The sequence below is a fragment of the Pristiophorus japonicus genome, chromosome 2 (assembly GCF_044704955.1).
Source record: "Pristiophorus japonicus isolate sPriJap1 chromosome 2, sPriJap1.hap1, whole genome shotgun sequence".
Taxonomy (NCBI): Eukaryota; Metazoa; Chordata; class Chondrichthyes; family Pristiophoridae; genus Pristiophorus; species Pristiophorus japonicus.
The window spans coordinates 328,479,755-328,495,300 of record NC_091978.1 but is presented as its reverse complement, the minus strand read 5'-3'; the positions used below and the strand labels follow the sequence as shown (position 1 = coordinate 328,495,300).

The 15,546-nt window shown below is 48.5% G+C and overlaps 1 protein-coding gene across 1 annotated transcript in view; it reads right to left on the bottom strand.

Annotated features, from left to right (window-relative positions):
- LOC139231302 (uncharacterized) overlaps positions 1–15,546 on the bottom strand; it is a 209,311-nt gene that overhangs the window by 143,015 nt on the left and 50,750 nt on the right. The window contains exon 3 of the mRNA XM_070862502.1: positions 1,355–1,425. Within this exon, the coding sequence (XP_070718603.1) occupies positions 1,355–1,425 (71 nt within the window). The remainder of the gene's footprint in view (positions 1–1,354; positions 1,426–15,546) is intronic.

Genomic DNA, 15,546 nt, shown 5'->3' with positions numbered 1-15,546 from the left:
GAGGGTCAGCCAATTGCTTATCTGACTGCTCCAGCAAGGATGAATCAATTGGAGTGCCCATACCACTGCATTGGCAAGAATCACCCAGCTTAGCACCGACTTGGGTAGGAACATGGGCTAATCTCTTTTCTCTCAATGTGCAAAAACTGTTTTTTTTTGGATAACTAGGCACCTGTGGTGATGATGAGGAATAGTGCTGGGTTGCTGAGGAGGGAGTGGGAATAGTGCAGTTGTGGTATTTGTGGTGTGTCTGACACTGTTCTACACCCTGTGGTACACCACTTAAAACAGGAAAGAACACATACAAAAATCACTTCTGGACTGCAATCCTCAATGCTGCAAGGGCACTTATAGGCATTGAGTCTTTTCCCAAAATGCCTCATGATTCCAGGCAATTAGGAGAGAATAGCTCTGTAGCTATCTTTTATTTTTGAGGGTGGTACTCCCTGGCATCAAATAGTTCTTAACTTTAGTAGAATTTGATTCAAGTGCATAACAGCAACTTGCAATTATACAGCATCTTTAGCATTGGAAACCCCCAACAGATGAGCAACAGATACAGAGAGTAATAGAAGGAGAAAAAAGAGTCAAAGAACTGGGTCTTACATCTCAGGTCAGGCACTCCCTGTAAGTATTTTGACATTTTAGCTCGAGTTTAAGGAATATCCCTCACATATCTGGCTCCCAATACCAGCTGTCTGGAGATGTAAAGACCAGATGCTTCTCCACCGGAAGTAGGGGAAATTGGAAAAAGGGTCACTCTGACCTGCTCTCATGTACGTCCCAGTACTAAGTAACATAGGGAGGGATCTGGGGAATGGCTAGCTACCTGATTGCCTCCTTGGCTTGGGAGTGCTGCAGAGAGATCAAAAAGAGGGAACTGGAAAAAGTAATACAGGAAGCAAGAAACAATGCTGTGAAAACTGTTGTGGTTAGTAGTTAGGATGGAGGTCTCTGTCAGCCTAACCATACTTTGCCAATTTTCATTGCACAACCAAACAAATATTTTAAGTAGCAGTGACACAGAAATGCAACACAAACCTGCTGGGCGTCAAACTACACATCCACTTAAAGTGACCAATTAACCAGGATTCATGTCATGATCACTTCCAGTTGTCCCTCTAGGTAATTGTGTGTGTGTGCATACATGAGAATGCATCAGATGATGACAGGATTGGTCTAAGGTGTGATGTTTTCCACATTTGCTAACATTGATACTCGATGTTCCCAAATGAAGATTAGCCTCTTGGGTGAGATACTGGAAGGCGTTCAGCAATCATGGGATGTACCTTGGCAATTTCAAGAGAGGAAAGGAATAAATTTGAGGGGTTAAAAAAATAAAATCTTGTCTTACCTGACCAAAGCCATCCAGTTGCCTGGGATTGAAGCCATAATATATCAGCAGGCGAGTTAACTCACAGTATCCTATGTTAAAAAAAAAAGAATGTGGGGAAAAAGGGACAAAGTTAAGAGTGAATGGGACTGTTTATTACAGCACGCAGCCAACTGATGGTCTATTTCAGGATTTTACAAGAATCACATGCAAAACACATGACCAGGCATTGATTATGTCTGGGAATCTGCCATCTCTTTCAGATCAAAGCATGCAAAGTACACTGAAGCACAATATACGAATGGTTAAGATAGTGAAAGAGTACTTTTACATTAGGAACCACCGTAGTGTGGGATATGAACTCAAAACCCAACCACTCCTGAGTTTATGCTTAAAAGTGGAATCAGTCTGCATGTACGACAGTATCGGATCATAAATCTTGAGAGTCCAGGTATGCTCGAGTATCTGTGACACTTTGACCACTGAAGCACTGGCATTAGGGGTTTTGATAGAGTAGATAGGGGGAAAACGGTTTCCACAGGTGGGAGGCTCAGTACCTAGAGGACCAGATTTCTGATAATTGGAAAAATATCCAGGGGTGAAATGCAGAGAATTTTTTTAATGCAGTGAGTTGTTACAATCTGGAATGCACTGCCTGAGAAGGTGGGGAAGCAGATTCAATAGTAACTTTCAAAAGGGAATTGCATAAAGACTTGAAAAGGAACTATTTGCCGGGCTATGGGGAAAACACAGGGATGTAGGACTAATTGGATAGCTCTTTCAAAGAGCTAGCACAGGCATGGTGGGCCGAATGGCCTCCTTCTGTGCTGTATGATTCTATGATTGTGAAGTCAGCAACAGCCGACTCCATTCTTACACATAAACACAGGCGAGTGACACTTTTAGGTCATTCATTTGCAACCAGGACTATAAAGGCTCCTGATGTAAAAGCACCTAAAGGCCCAGCATTTACCTTAGCCATTTAAAGCCAAGGGAAGGGGTGGGACAAAATGTGTCACAGTAACATCACAGGCACTGATTCTGACCCCTGTATCTGTGATGTTGCTTTGCATTATGATATCAGACTACAGGAAGTGTCCAGTTTTGATGGTCCAGTCTTCAAGAGTGTGGGGCAGGTTTGATGGACCAGCTGAGCTTTTCCTGCTCGGCATTTTGTATTTTTGTATAGAAAGGCTGATATATGCATTATGTGATCGAGAAGTTAGTCTGAGTTAGAAACACAGACATGTTTCTTCCCTGCAGGCAGGTTGCCAAGCCAACAATGACAAGATATTCCATGGCATCGGATGGATGGTGCTCAACGAGATAAGGAGGAAGAACAAGGATTTATCTGTTATTAACCATAATATAAACCGAAGAAAAAGTAAATAATAGATCAGATTATAACATATGATCTTACTTGTGTAAAAACTAACGTAATTAACAGAAGGGAAGCTATGAGACTTTGATAGTGAAAGGGTTGAAAAAAGACAAATGAAGTGCTGTTCTGGAGAGACAGACTCCAGCTGTGGCCTAATGGAAAAAGTACTAAACAGAGAAAACTTGGAGATAAGAGATGAGGCCCACTGTCTGTACTATAAATCTGGACAAAACCGATTTGTACCACTTTTCAGACAAAGGGAATAGCGTATGGTGCAGCAGTCACTTCATATCCTGCGACCAAAGGTACGTGTATTATAGAAGAGGTATAAGAATTGAGAATATACTGGTGTAAGGTGGGCAGCTTGAACTTAAGGCACCAAGGATTCATAGAGGACAGAAAATCTGCTAACCATATATTTCTTAATAATGTATTAAAGTTGCTGACACTAGATTCTTTGGACCTATTAATTAAAAAGATTAGCAGAGTAGCTATATTCTTACACTGAGAAACTGAAGTTGGACTGTACTTTTTGTGTCAGTGTGGCATGAAGACCATGCTGCACCAAATGAGGGTGTGCAGTATAATTACTCTATCAATGAATACAGTATTGACAGATCAAACAGTCCCTTCACACAGCTGTTCTCATTACACAAGCGCTGTGGACTTGGAGCGACTGAATCACTGCCTGAGTAAGCATTCCTTTTAAAACAAATGCTCACACAGACAAGGTGCCCTTGACTGGCACCAATTGTATTTCAACTGTTTAGCTAGGAGAGGCAAAAATTCCATGTGAAAAATTCTACCTTCTCTTATTGTGCTGTGCAAGAAAAAAAACCCCAAAGAACAGCAAATAGAAAAGTAAGTGACACTCGCAAAAGCAAAATACTGTGGATGCTGGAAATCTGAAATAAAAACAGAAAATGCTGGAAACACTCAGCAGATCAAGCAGTACCTATTGAGAGAGAAACAGAGTTAACGTTTCAGATCGATGGCCTTTCATCAGATGTTAGAGATGAACTGTTTTTAAAGCAAGGACAGAGTCAGGAGAGAGTGGGGGAGGGGGAGGGAATAAAGAACAAAGACTGTGATTGGGTGGAGGGCAGAAGTGAGTAAATGACAAAAGTGATGATAGTGCAAGGTAAAAGGGGGTGGTAATGGGACAAGTGAAGAAACAACGAAAGGTCATCGATCTGAAATGTTAACTCTGTTTTGGAGCCATCCAGACCAGAAAGTCCCAGGTTTAATTCCCAGTCTATGCTGAGTTTGTCATGTATCTCACACTATTGTACATAACTGTATCTTACCATGCTATACATGACCTGTAACCACTAGTTTACCTTACCACCAGGGGTGCACTTGCAGGAGACACTGGATATCTGTCCCAGACAGGTATATAAGGACAGGTCTCAGGCAAGTGTGGCAGTCGAGAGCTGTGTAATAAAGGTGCAGGTCCTGAGTGACCTTGACTTCAGCATGTGCCTTGTATGAGTTTGTACTGCAGGGACAGGACTTTACAGTGGCGACGAGTTACGGGATTACAGAATCCACAGAATGGCGACCAACGGCTCAGATGAAAAATACAATGCTGGAGATAATTGGGAGGACTTTATAGAAAGGCTCCAGCAAAGCTTCGTAACCAAAGACTTGTTAGGCGACGATAAGGCAGACAAGAGAAGAGCCCATCTCTTGACCAGCTGTGGCTCGAAAACATATGCCTTAATGAAGGACCTGCTGGCACCCGAGAAATCAGCAAGCAAGTCATTTGAAGAGTTGAGCACACTGGTAAGAGACCACCTAAAGCCAGTGAGCAGCCTAGACATGGCCAGACACAGGTTCTACAACTGCAGACGCTGTGTGGGCCAGAGCATACCTGACTTCGTGGCAGAACTTCGGAGGTTGGCTAGCTTATGTGAGTTCTCCGATGAACTAAGGAGAGAAGTACTGAGAAAATTTTTTATTGAGGGAATAGGCCACGCAGGCATATTCCAAAAGCTTATGGAGACCAAGAACTTGACCCTAGAGGCAGCAGCACTGGTTGCACAGACATTCTTGGCAGGAGAAGAAGAAAGGAGGTTGATCTACACTGCGGGTACGATAACTAACAAAACATCGGAACAAGGGGTTCACAGCGTGAAACAAGCCGCTACCCCCACACACAGACAAAAGGCAGGAGAGCAGGCCCTCAACAGCAGGCAGTGGCGCCAGAAGCCATCAAGGGCCACATGAACGGCCGTTCACACCTCAACAACCCACAATGTGAGCAATCAACTACAAACTGAGAGAAGCTCAAGAGAGATCAGCCAGACGCAGCTCATCCTTTGGAAACAATGGAAACGGTCTATGCTGGAGATGTGGGGGAAGGCACTCATCAAGGGGGTGTCAATTTCAGCATGCTGTTTGCAGAAACTGCGACTATACAGGGCATCTGGCCCGCATGTGCAGAAAAACAGCAGCTCGGCTGGTAAACAAATCGGATGGGTCGGAAAGCAGACCAGAAGACAGTGGGGACAGCACCCGGGACACCGAGGTACAGCGGGTCAATACGATCAATGGCCACTGCTCTTACAACAAGACACCTCCAATAATGATGAGGGTCCTACTCAACGGGATACCCGTCAACATGGAGCTGGATACGGGAGCGAGTCAATCTCTCATGAGCGCTCAACAATTTGAACAGCTGTGGCCGCACAAAAGAGACAGACCAAAACTCACAAGGGTCGCCACCAAACTAAGGACCTATGCCAAAGAAATCGCCCCAGTCCTTGGCAGCGCCATGCTCTCAGTCACACACAAAGGAACAGTGAACCGAATTCCCCTGTGGATTGTCCCCGGAGATCTCCCAGCGCTGTTGGGGAGAAGCTGGCTGGCAAAACTAAACTGGAAATGGGATGATGTTCACGCCATGTCAGAGGAATGGACCTCCTGCTCAACAGTTCTAAGTCGATTTGAACATCTCTTTCAGCCAGGTGTGGGCACCTTCAAAGGGGCTAAAGTCAAAATCTACATCACACAGGATGCCAGACCGGTCCATCACAAGGCTAGAGCTGTGCCTTATGTGATGAGGGAAAAGATTGAACATGAACTGGACAGGCTTCTGCGGGAAGGCATTATCTCACCTGTGGAATTTAGCGACTGGGCAAGTCCCATTATCCCAGTCATGAAGCCTGATGGATAAGTACGAATCTGTGGGGACTACAAATCTACCATAAACAGAGTCTCCCTACAGGACCAATACCCGCTGCCCAGAGCGGAGGACGTATTTGCCACATTGGCTGGAGGAAAACTTTTCTCAAAACTAGATCTCACATCTGCGTATATGACGCAAGAATTGACCGACGAGTCTAAGCTACTCACCACCATCAACACACATCGAGGCCTTTTTATGTACAATCGATGCCCATTCGGCATCAGGTCGGCAGCTGCTATATTCCAGCGCAACATGGAGAGTCTGCTCAAGTCCATCCCGGGGAGGGGTGTATTTCAAGACGACATACTTATCACGGGCAGGGACACCAACTCCCATCTCCCCAATTTGGAGGAAGTACTAAAGGTTGGATCGGGTACGCCTAAGAGTTAAGAAATCCAAGTGCCTGTTTCTCGCGCCCGAGGTTGAATATTTGGGCAGAAGGATTGCTGCTGATGGAATCCGCCCAACAGAGTCCAAAACCGAAGCAATTCGCCTGGCACCCAGGCCCCAGAATGTCTCAGAACTGCGCGCCTTTCTCGGGCTACTCAACTACTTTGGGAACTTTATGCAGAACTTAAGCACGCTGCTGGAGCCTCTCCATGTGCTACTCAGAAAGGGTGTGATTAGTTTCGAGGGGATGCCCAGGAACGCGCCTTCAATAAGGCACGCAACCTTCTGTGTTCCAACAGTGTTTTGGCTTTCTTTGATCCAGGTAAAAAGCTAGTGCTTACATGTGATGCGTTAGCGTACGGGGTCGGGTGCGTTTTACAATATGTCAATAGTGCGGGTAAATTACAACCCGTAGCTGATGCCTCCAGGTCACTTTCGCGGGTGGAGCACAAGTACGGAATGGTGGAGAAGGAGGCGCTCGCGTGCGTGTACTGTGTCAAAAAGATGCACCAATACCTTTTCGGGGCCAAGTTCGCGTTAGAAGCCGACCACAAGCCCCTCACGTCCCTACTATCCGAGAGCAAGGCAATAAACGCCATCGCCTCGGCGCGCATTCAACGGTGGGCACTCATGCTGGCCTCTTACAATTACACTATAAGGCACAGACCAGGCACAGACAACTGTGCCAACGCGCTTAGCAGGCTACCCCTGGCGACCACGGAAGGGTCTGACGAACTGGACCGTGAGATAGTCATGGCAATCAATGCCTTTGAGTCCACAGGTTCGTCCATGACGCTTGCCAAATCAGAGCCTGGACGACCAGCGACCCCACGTTATCCCTAGTAAAAAGATGTGTCTTAACTGGCGACTGGGCAGAGGCTCGCGATGCCTGCCCTGAGGAGATCAAACCTTTCCATAGGCGCATGCATGAGCTGTCACTACAAGCAGACTGCCTGATGTGGGGCAGCTGAGTAGTTATGCCTCTGCGAGGCAGAGAGGCATTTGTCCGGGAGTTCCACCGCGAGCACCTGGGGATCCTTCTCATGAAGGCCATAGCCAGATCCCACGTCTGGTGGCCTGGCATTGACGTGAACTTGGAGCTCTGCGTCCGACGGTGCACCATTTGTGCCCAACTCAGTAATGCCCCCAGGGAGGACCCCCTGAGCCCCTGGCCCTGGCCCACCAAACCGTGGTCGCGGGTGCACGTAGACTATGCGGGCCCATTCATGGGCAAAATGTTCCTCGTAGTTGTAGATGCATTTTCAAAGTGGATCGAATGCGCCATTTTAAACTCGAGCACAACCTCCACCATCATGGAGAGCCTTGGAACCATGTTCGCAATGCACTGCATTCCTGACATATTGGTCAGTGATAATGGTCCGTGCTTCACCAGCTCAGAATTTCAAGAATTTATGAGTGACCACGGCATAAATCACGTTAGGACGGCACCGTTCAAGCCGGCCTCCAACGGCTAGGCGGAGCGAGCAGTGCAGATCATTAAACAAGGAATGCTGAAAATCCAAGGTTCCACGTTGCAGGGCCGCTTGTCGCGACTGCTGCTGGCATACAGATCTCGTCCGCATTCATTGATTGGAGTTCCCCCCGTGCAACTATTGATGAAACGGACCTTAAAAACAAGGTTCTCATTAATCCTCCCAGACATGCATGAAATTGTTGAGGCAAAGCGCCGTAAGCTAACTGAGTACTGAGGGGGAGATGGAATGAGAAAGGGGACAAAGTGTTCATGCTAAACTATGGCAGGGGTCCCAAATGGCTTGCAGGGACAGTAACAGGCAAGGAAGGAAACAGGCTACTGGTGGTCCAAATGGACAATGGCCAAACCTGCCGGAGGCATGTAGACCAAGTCAAAAGTAGATTTACCAATAACACTGCTGACCCAGAAGCAGACTAGAATGTGGAACTCACACCACACCTGGTGGACAGACAGAGGGAACAACCTGAGGAAAGGGCAATCCCAACAGACAGCCCAGGCGAGACACCAACAATCATACTGAATGAAACAGACAGCCCAGGCGAGATACCAGCAATCACACCAAAAGAAAAACAGGCACCAAGGCAAACAACTGAACCACAACTAAGACGCTCCACGCGAGAGTGTAGACCACCTGAGAGACTGAACCTATAAAGACAAAAAGACCTTCGGGGAGGGTGATGTCATGTATCTCACACGACTGTACATAACTGTATCTTACCATGCTATACATGACCTGTAACCATTAGCTTACCTTACCACCAGGGGTGCACTTGCAGGAGACACTGGATACCTGTCCCAGACAGGTATATAAGGACAGGTCTCAGGCAAGTGTGGCATTTTAGAGCTGTGTAATAAAGGTGCAAGTCCTGAGTGACCTTGACTGCAGCATGTGCCTCGTGTGAGTTTGTACTGCAGGGACAGGACTTTACAGAGTTGATCTCAGTTGGAGCAGCCTCAACAGCCCTATGGAAAATTAGCCAGGGTCCCTGCCTTTATCTGCTCTCCAGTGACCTGTCTGTTGGTGTCAGGCCAGAAGAAGACTGGTCTTGATAAAGACCTGAATGAGGGTTTCAGAAGCAGGATTTAAGTGTGTGAATACAGCCACTCCAATTGGTAAAGATACGGTGCGAGTGTTGCTGAGACAGATAGAACACTTACTGACTTGCACCTCTGTAACTTCACCCATCTCCAACCCTGCCTTAGCTGATCTGCTACTGAACCCCTCATCCATGCCCATGTTACCTCTACACTTGACTACTCCAATCCTCTCCTGGCTGGCATCCCATTTTTCATCCGCCATAAACTTGAGCGCATCCAAAACTCTGCTGCCTATATCCTAACTCACACCAAGTCCAGTTCACCCATCACCCCTGATACGTCCTTACTATACAGTATAAATGCACACGAGGCCCATGCTTGAGAGAAGGTCAGTCTGTGACCTGTCCTTTATTCCTTAGCACTCAAGTGATGAAGGTGGGTGGAGCTTCCCCTTTTATACCTGAAGATCCAGGTTAGGAGTGCCTCCCACCTAGTGGTCATTGTTCTCACAGTGTACAACTTAGGTCAGATTATACATGAGTTACAATGCTGGTTGAATACATGACATCACCTCCCCCCCCCCCCCCCCCCAAAGTCTTATTGGGATCACAGGTTGAGTCTCTCTGGTGGTTTACGCTCTCTTGTAGAGCGCCTGAGTTGGGGCTCCGGTTGTTGGGCGCTGGCCTGAGTGTCTGCTGTTTTCGGTGCCTCAGGTCTATCCAGACTGCCCACAGTGATTGGGCTCTCCTCCCTTTGGTTCCGGTGTTCGGTCACCTGTGGTGGAGTGAACTCTACATCGTGTTCTTCCTCTGCTTCTTCTATGGGGTTGCTGAACCTCCTTTTTGTTTGATCCACGTGTTTGCGGCAGATTTGTCCATTGGTAAGTTTAACTACCAGAATCCTATTTCCCTCTTTGGCAATCACAGTGCCTGCGAGCCATTTGGGCCCTGCAGCGTAGTTGAGGATAAAAACAGGATCATTTACATCAATACATCGCGCCCTCGCATTCCTGTCATGGTAGTCATATTGTGGCTGGCGCCTGCTCTCGATAATTTCTTTCATGGTGGGGTGCATAAGGGATAGCCGGGTTTTGAGCATCCTTTTCATTAGCAGCTCTGCGGGTGGAACCCCTGTGAGCGAGTGTGGTCGGGATCTATAGGCCAACAGGAGGCGTATTAAGCGGCTTTGTAGGGAACCCCCTTGGATTCTGAGCATCCCCTGTTTGATTATCTGCACTGCTCGTTCTGCCTGGCCGTTTGAGGCTGGCTTGAACGGTGCCGTTCTGACATGGTTAATTCCATTGCCTGCCATGAAGTCCTGGAATTCAGTGCTTGTTAAGCACGGGCCATTGTCGCTGACCAAGACATCCGGCAGACCGTGGGCGGCGAACATTGCCCGTAGACTTTCTACCGTGGCAGAGGATGTGCTTGAATTTAAAATGTCACACTCGATCCATTTGGAATAGGCGTCTACTACAACCAAAAACATTTTTTCCCATGAAAGGACCTGCGTAGTCCACATGGATGCGTGACCAAGGCTTGGCGGGACATGGCCAGGGGCTAAGGGGGGCTTCCCTGGGCGCATTGCCCAGCTGGGCACACGTGTTGCACCCGCGAACACAAAATTCCAGATCTGCGCCTATCCCTGGCCACCAAACGTGTGACCTGGCAGTTGCCTTCATCATGACAATGCCCGGGTGCTCATTGTGGAGTTCTCTGATGAACACCTCTCTGCCCATCTGGGGCATGAATACGCGGTTTCCCCACAGTAGGCAATCGGCCTGAATCGAGAGTTCATCCCTGCGCCTGTGAAAGGGTTTAAATTCCTCAGGGCATGCCCGGTACGTGGCTGCCCAGTCCCCATTCAGGACACATTTCTTGACTAGAGACAATTGCGGGTCTCTATTTGTGCAGACTTTAATCTGATGGGCTGTCACGGGTGAGCCTTTGCTTCCGAAAGCTTCAAAAGCCATGACCATCTCAGCAGCATGCTCGGTAGCCCCCTCAGTGGTGGCTAGTGGGAGCCTGCTGAGTGCATCGGCGCAGTTTTCAGTGCCCGGTCTGTGCCGAATTGTATAGTCATAGGCGGCTAACGTGAGTGCCCACCTCTGTATGCGGGCCGATGCGTTTGCATTTATGGCCTTGTTGTTGGCCAAAAGGGACGTTAGGGGTTTGTGATCTGTCTCCAGCTCAAATTTCCTGCCAAACAGGTACTGGTGCATTTTCTTTACCGCATATACACATGCGAGCGCCTCCTTTTCTACCATCCTGTAACCCCTTTCTGCCTGGGACAGACTCCTGGAGGCATAAGCTACCGGCTGTAACTGACCCTTGACATTGACATGTTGCAACACACACCCGATACCATAGGACGACTCATCGCACGTTAACACAAGTTTCTTACATGGGTCGTATAGTGTTAACAGAGCGTTGGAACATAAAAAATTGCGTGCTCTATTAAAAGCCCTTTCCTGGCTGTCCCCCCAAACCCATTTGCGATCTTTGCGTAGGAGCACGTATAGCGGCTCTAGCAGCGTGCTCAATTTGGGAAGAAAGTTACCAAAATAGTTCAGGAGCCCCAGGAACGAACGCAGCTCCGTTGTGTTACGGGGTCTGGGTGCTCTCTGGATCGCTTCCGTCTTGGACGCAGTAGGGCTGATCCCGTCTGCTGCTACCCTCATCCCCAGGAATTCTACCTCTGGAGCTAGGAAGACACACTTCGCCTTTTTCAGTCGCAGTCCTACCCGGTCCAGTCTGCGTAGCACCTCCTCCAGGTTGTGGAGGTGTTCTTCAGTATCGTAACCCGTGATGAGGATGTCGTCCTGAAAAACCACCGTCCCTGGAATCGACTTGAGGCGGCTTACCATATTTCGTTGGAAGATCGCGGCGGCCGAGCGAATCCCGAACGGACATCTGTTGTACTCAAACAACCCCTTGTGTGTCGTGATGGTGGTCAGCTTCTTCGACTCACTCGCCAGCTCCTGGGTCATGTAAGCTGAGGTCAGGTCCAATTTTGAAAAATGTTTGCCAACGGATAGTGTCGCAAAGAGGTCCTCCGCTCTCGGTAGCGGGTACTGGTCTTGGAGTGACACCCGATTGATACATAGAAACATAGAAACATAGAAAATAGGTGCAGGAGTAGGCCATTCGGCCCTCTAGCCTGCACCACCATTCAATGAGTTCATGGCTGAACATGCAACTTCAGTACCCCATTCCTGCTTTCTCGCCATACCCCTTGATCCCCCTAGTAGTAAGGACTTCATCTAACTCCTTTTTGAATATATTTAGTGAATTGGCCTCAACATCTTTCTGTGGTAGAGAATTCCACAGGTTCACCACTCTCTGGGTGAAGAAGTTTCTCCTCATCTCGGTCCTAAATGGCTTACCCCTTATCCTTAGACTGTGTCCCCTGGTTCTGGACTTCCCCAACATTGGGAACATTCTTCCTGCATCTAACCTGTCTAAACCCATCAGAATTTTAAACGCTTCTATGAGGTCCCCTCTCATTCTTCTGAACTCCAGTGAATACAAGCCCAGTTGATCCATTCTTTCTTGATCGGTCAGTCCCGCCATCCCAGGAATCAGTCTGGTGAACCTTCGCTGCACTCCCTCAATAGCAAGAATGTCTTTCCTCAGGTTAGGAGACCAAAACTGTACACAATACTCCTGGTGTGGCCTCACCAAGGCCCTGTACAACTGTAGCAACACCTCCCTGCCCCTGTACTCAAATCCCCTCGCTATGAAGGCCAACATGCCATTTGCTTTCTTAACCGCCTGCTGTACCTGCATGCCAACCTTCAATGACTGATGTACCATGACACCCAGGTCTCGTTGCACCTCCCCTTTTCCTAATCTGTCACTATTCAGATAATAGTCTGTCTCTCTGTTTTTACCACCAAAGTGGATAACCTCACATTTATCCACATTATACTTCATCTGCCATGCATTTGCCCACTCACCTAACCTATCCAAGTCGCTCTGCAGCCTCATAGCATCCTCCTCGCAGCTCACACTGCCACCCAACTTAGTGTCACCCGCAAATTTGGAGATACTACATTTAATCCCCTTGTCTAAATCATTAATGTACAGTGTAAACACTGGTGGCCTTGTAATCACCACATGTCCTGACTGACCCATCCGCCTTGAGCACCGGCACGATCGGGCTCGCCCAGTCACTGAATTCGACTGATGAGATGATGCCTTCCCTCAGCAGGCGGTCCAATTCGCCTTCTATCTTTTCCCGCATCATGTACGGCACCGCTCTGGCCTTGTGGTGTACTGGCCTGGCTTCCGGGTTTATGTGAATCACTACCTTGGCCCCCATGAAAGTGCCGATGCCGGGTTGAAATAATGAGTCAAATTTGTCCAGGATCTGTGAGCATGATATTCGCTCCACAGAGGAAATTGCATTGACATTGCCCCATTTCCAGTTCATGACAGCAAGCCAACTCCTCCCCAGTAGTGCGGGACAGTCCCCTGGTACAATCCAGAGTGGCAAACTGTTCTCCGAATCTTTGTGGTTCACGACTACCGTGGCGCTGCCTAGCACCGGAATGATCTGCATTGTGTAAGTCCGTAGCTGTGCGTCAATTGGCGATAATTTTGGCCTCCTGGCCTTGGACGGCCACAATTTTTCGAACTGTTTGATACCCATCAGGGACTGGCTGGCCCCCATGTCTAGCTCCATTGATACTGGGATGCCATTGAGGAGCTCTTTCATCATTATTGGTGGCGTCCTGGTGTATGAACTGTATATGTGCTCTACATGAACTCGCTGAACTTCAGCTTCCAGCGATTTCCCCCAGTGTTCATTTCTGCAATTTCTGCAGGTATTTTGCTCATCTCTGCAAACTGCGGCTGAGTGTGTGCCTCCACGCCTCCAACATGAGCTGCTGTTGGAAACAAAAGGTCCCTTGCCAGTCGATCGTCCCTGACTGTCCCTGTGACTGTCCTTGAGTGCGCCATTAACAGGTGTTGATGGCCCCATTACTGGCCGCATTGTCCCTTGCAATGGCGTGAATCGCCGTTCAACTTGCCATTGTCTCTGTTGGACTCCTCCTCTGGGTTCGACTACATGTTGGGGCATGCCCGACTGCCCTTGCCTGCCTGGAGAACTGTGTGCTGCTTTAACAATGTTGAATCTCTGTCCCAACCATTCCTTAACACAGTACCTCTCGTCTGTTCTGCTAGTGGCCATGCTCGCGTGGTTTAAATCCCAGTTTCTCGTCACCATTGATACGTCCTTACTATACAGTATAAATGCACAAGGGGCCCATGCTTGAGAGAAGGTCATTCTGTGACCTGTCCTTTATTCCTTAGCACTCAAGTGATGAAGGTGGGTGGAGCTTCCCCTTTTATACCTGAAGGTCCAGGTTAGGAGTGTCTCCCACCTAGTGGTCATTGTTCTCACAGTGTACAACTTAGGTCAGATTATATATGAGTTACAATGCTGGTTGACTACATGACAACCCCTGTGCTCATTGAGCTACATTGGGTCCCAGTCCAGCAACTCCGATTTTAAAATTCTCATCCTTGTTTTCAAATCTCTCCACAGCCTCCTCCGTCCCTATCTCTGTAACCTCCTCCAACCCTGCAACCCTCCGAGATCTCTGTGCTCCTCCAATTCTGGCCTCTTGCATAACCCTGATTTGAATCGCTCCACCATTGGCGGCCGTGCCTTCAGCTGCCTAGGCTCTAAGCTCTGGTACTCCCTCCCTAAATGTCTCTGCCTCTCTACCTCTCTATCCTCCTTTAAAATGCTCCTTCAAACCTACCACTTTGACCAAATTTTTGGCCACCTGTTCTAAAATCTCCTTATGTGGCTTGATATCAAATTTTGTTTGACAATGCTCCATCAACGCCTTGGGATGTTTTATTACGTTAATGGTGCTAAATAACTACAAGTGTTTGTTGTTGTGTGATCTGAAGGGTTGTGTTTACCAGAAGGCAATAGCTGGATATGCCTGCCAATCTCACAGCAGATTATAATAATACAGTTCTTGTCTATCCTGGGGCGGGGGCTGGGAGCACAGGTTCCGGACCGAGTGACAGTTGCACTGACCAATCAGGGCGCGCCCGGCCTCACAACCAATCAGGGAGCAATGGCGCGATGCTGGGTCAGCTCCAATGAGGAGGCAGCCGTGGATGTGGGCACGAGGGGTGGGGCCTCCCCGTGGTAAGAGTGGCAGGTGAGAGAAAGTGAAAAGGAGAGGGAGGGGGAGAGAGAGAGGGAGAAGGAGGGGAAGAGGGAGAGGGTTGGGGAACGAGAGGGAGGGGAGGTAGCGGGAGGGAGAAATGGAGGGGGAGAAGGTGGGGGCGGGGGAGAGAGAGAGGGGGGAAGAGAGAGAATAGGGGAGACAGGGAGGTTGAGGGAGGGAAGGAGAGAGAGGGAGAGGGAGATGGAGGGAGCGATGAAGAGGGGGAGGGACAGGGTGGGAGAGGACGGAGAGGGATAGAGAGGGCTGGAAGGAGAGAGAGGATGGGAGGGAGAGAGAGGGTGGGAGCGAAAGTGAGGGTGGGAAGGAGTGAGAGGGTGGGAAGGAGTGAGAGGAGAGGGAGAGAGGGTGGGAGGGAGAGGGAGAGGAGGAGGAGAAAGGGGTGTGAAAGAGTGAGGGAGGACATCAGCATTGATTCTATAGACGAAGAAGATGATAACAGTTTAAACAGATACTGTTGCAATAAAGTTACTAATTTGACCACAAATGTTTTGCGGGTCTCTGC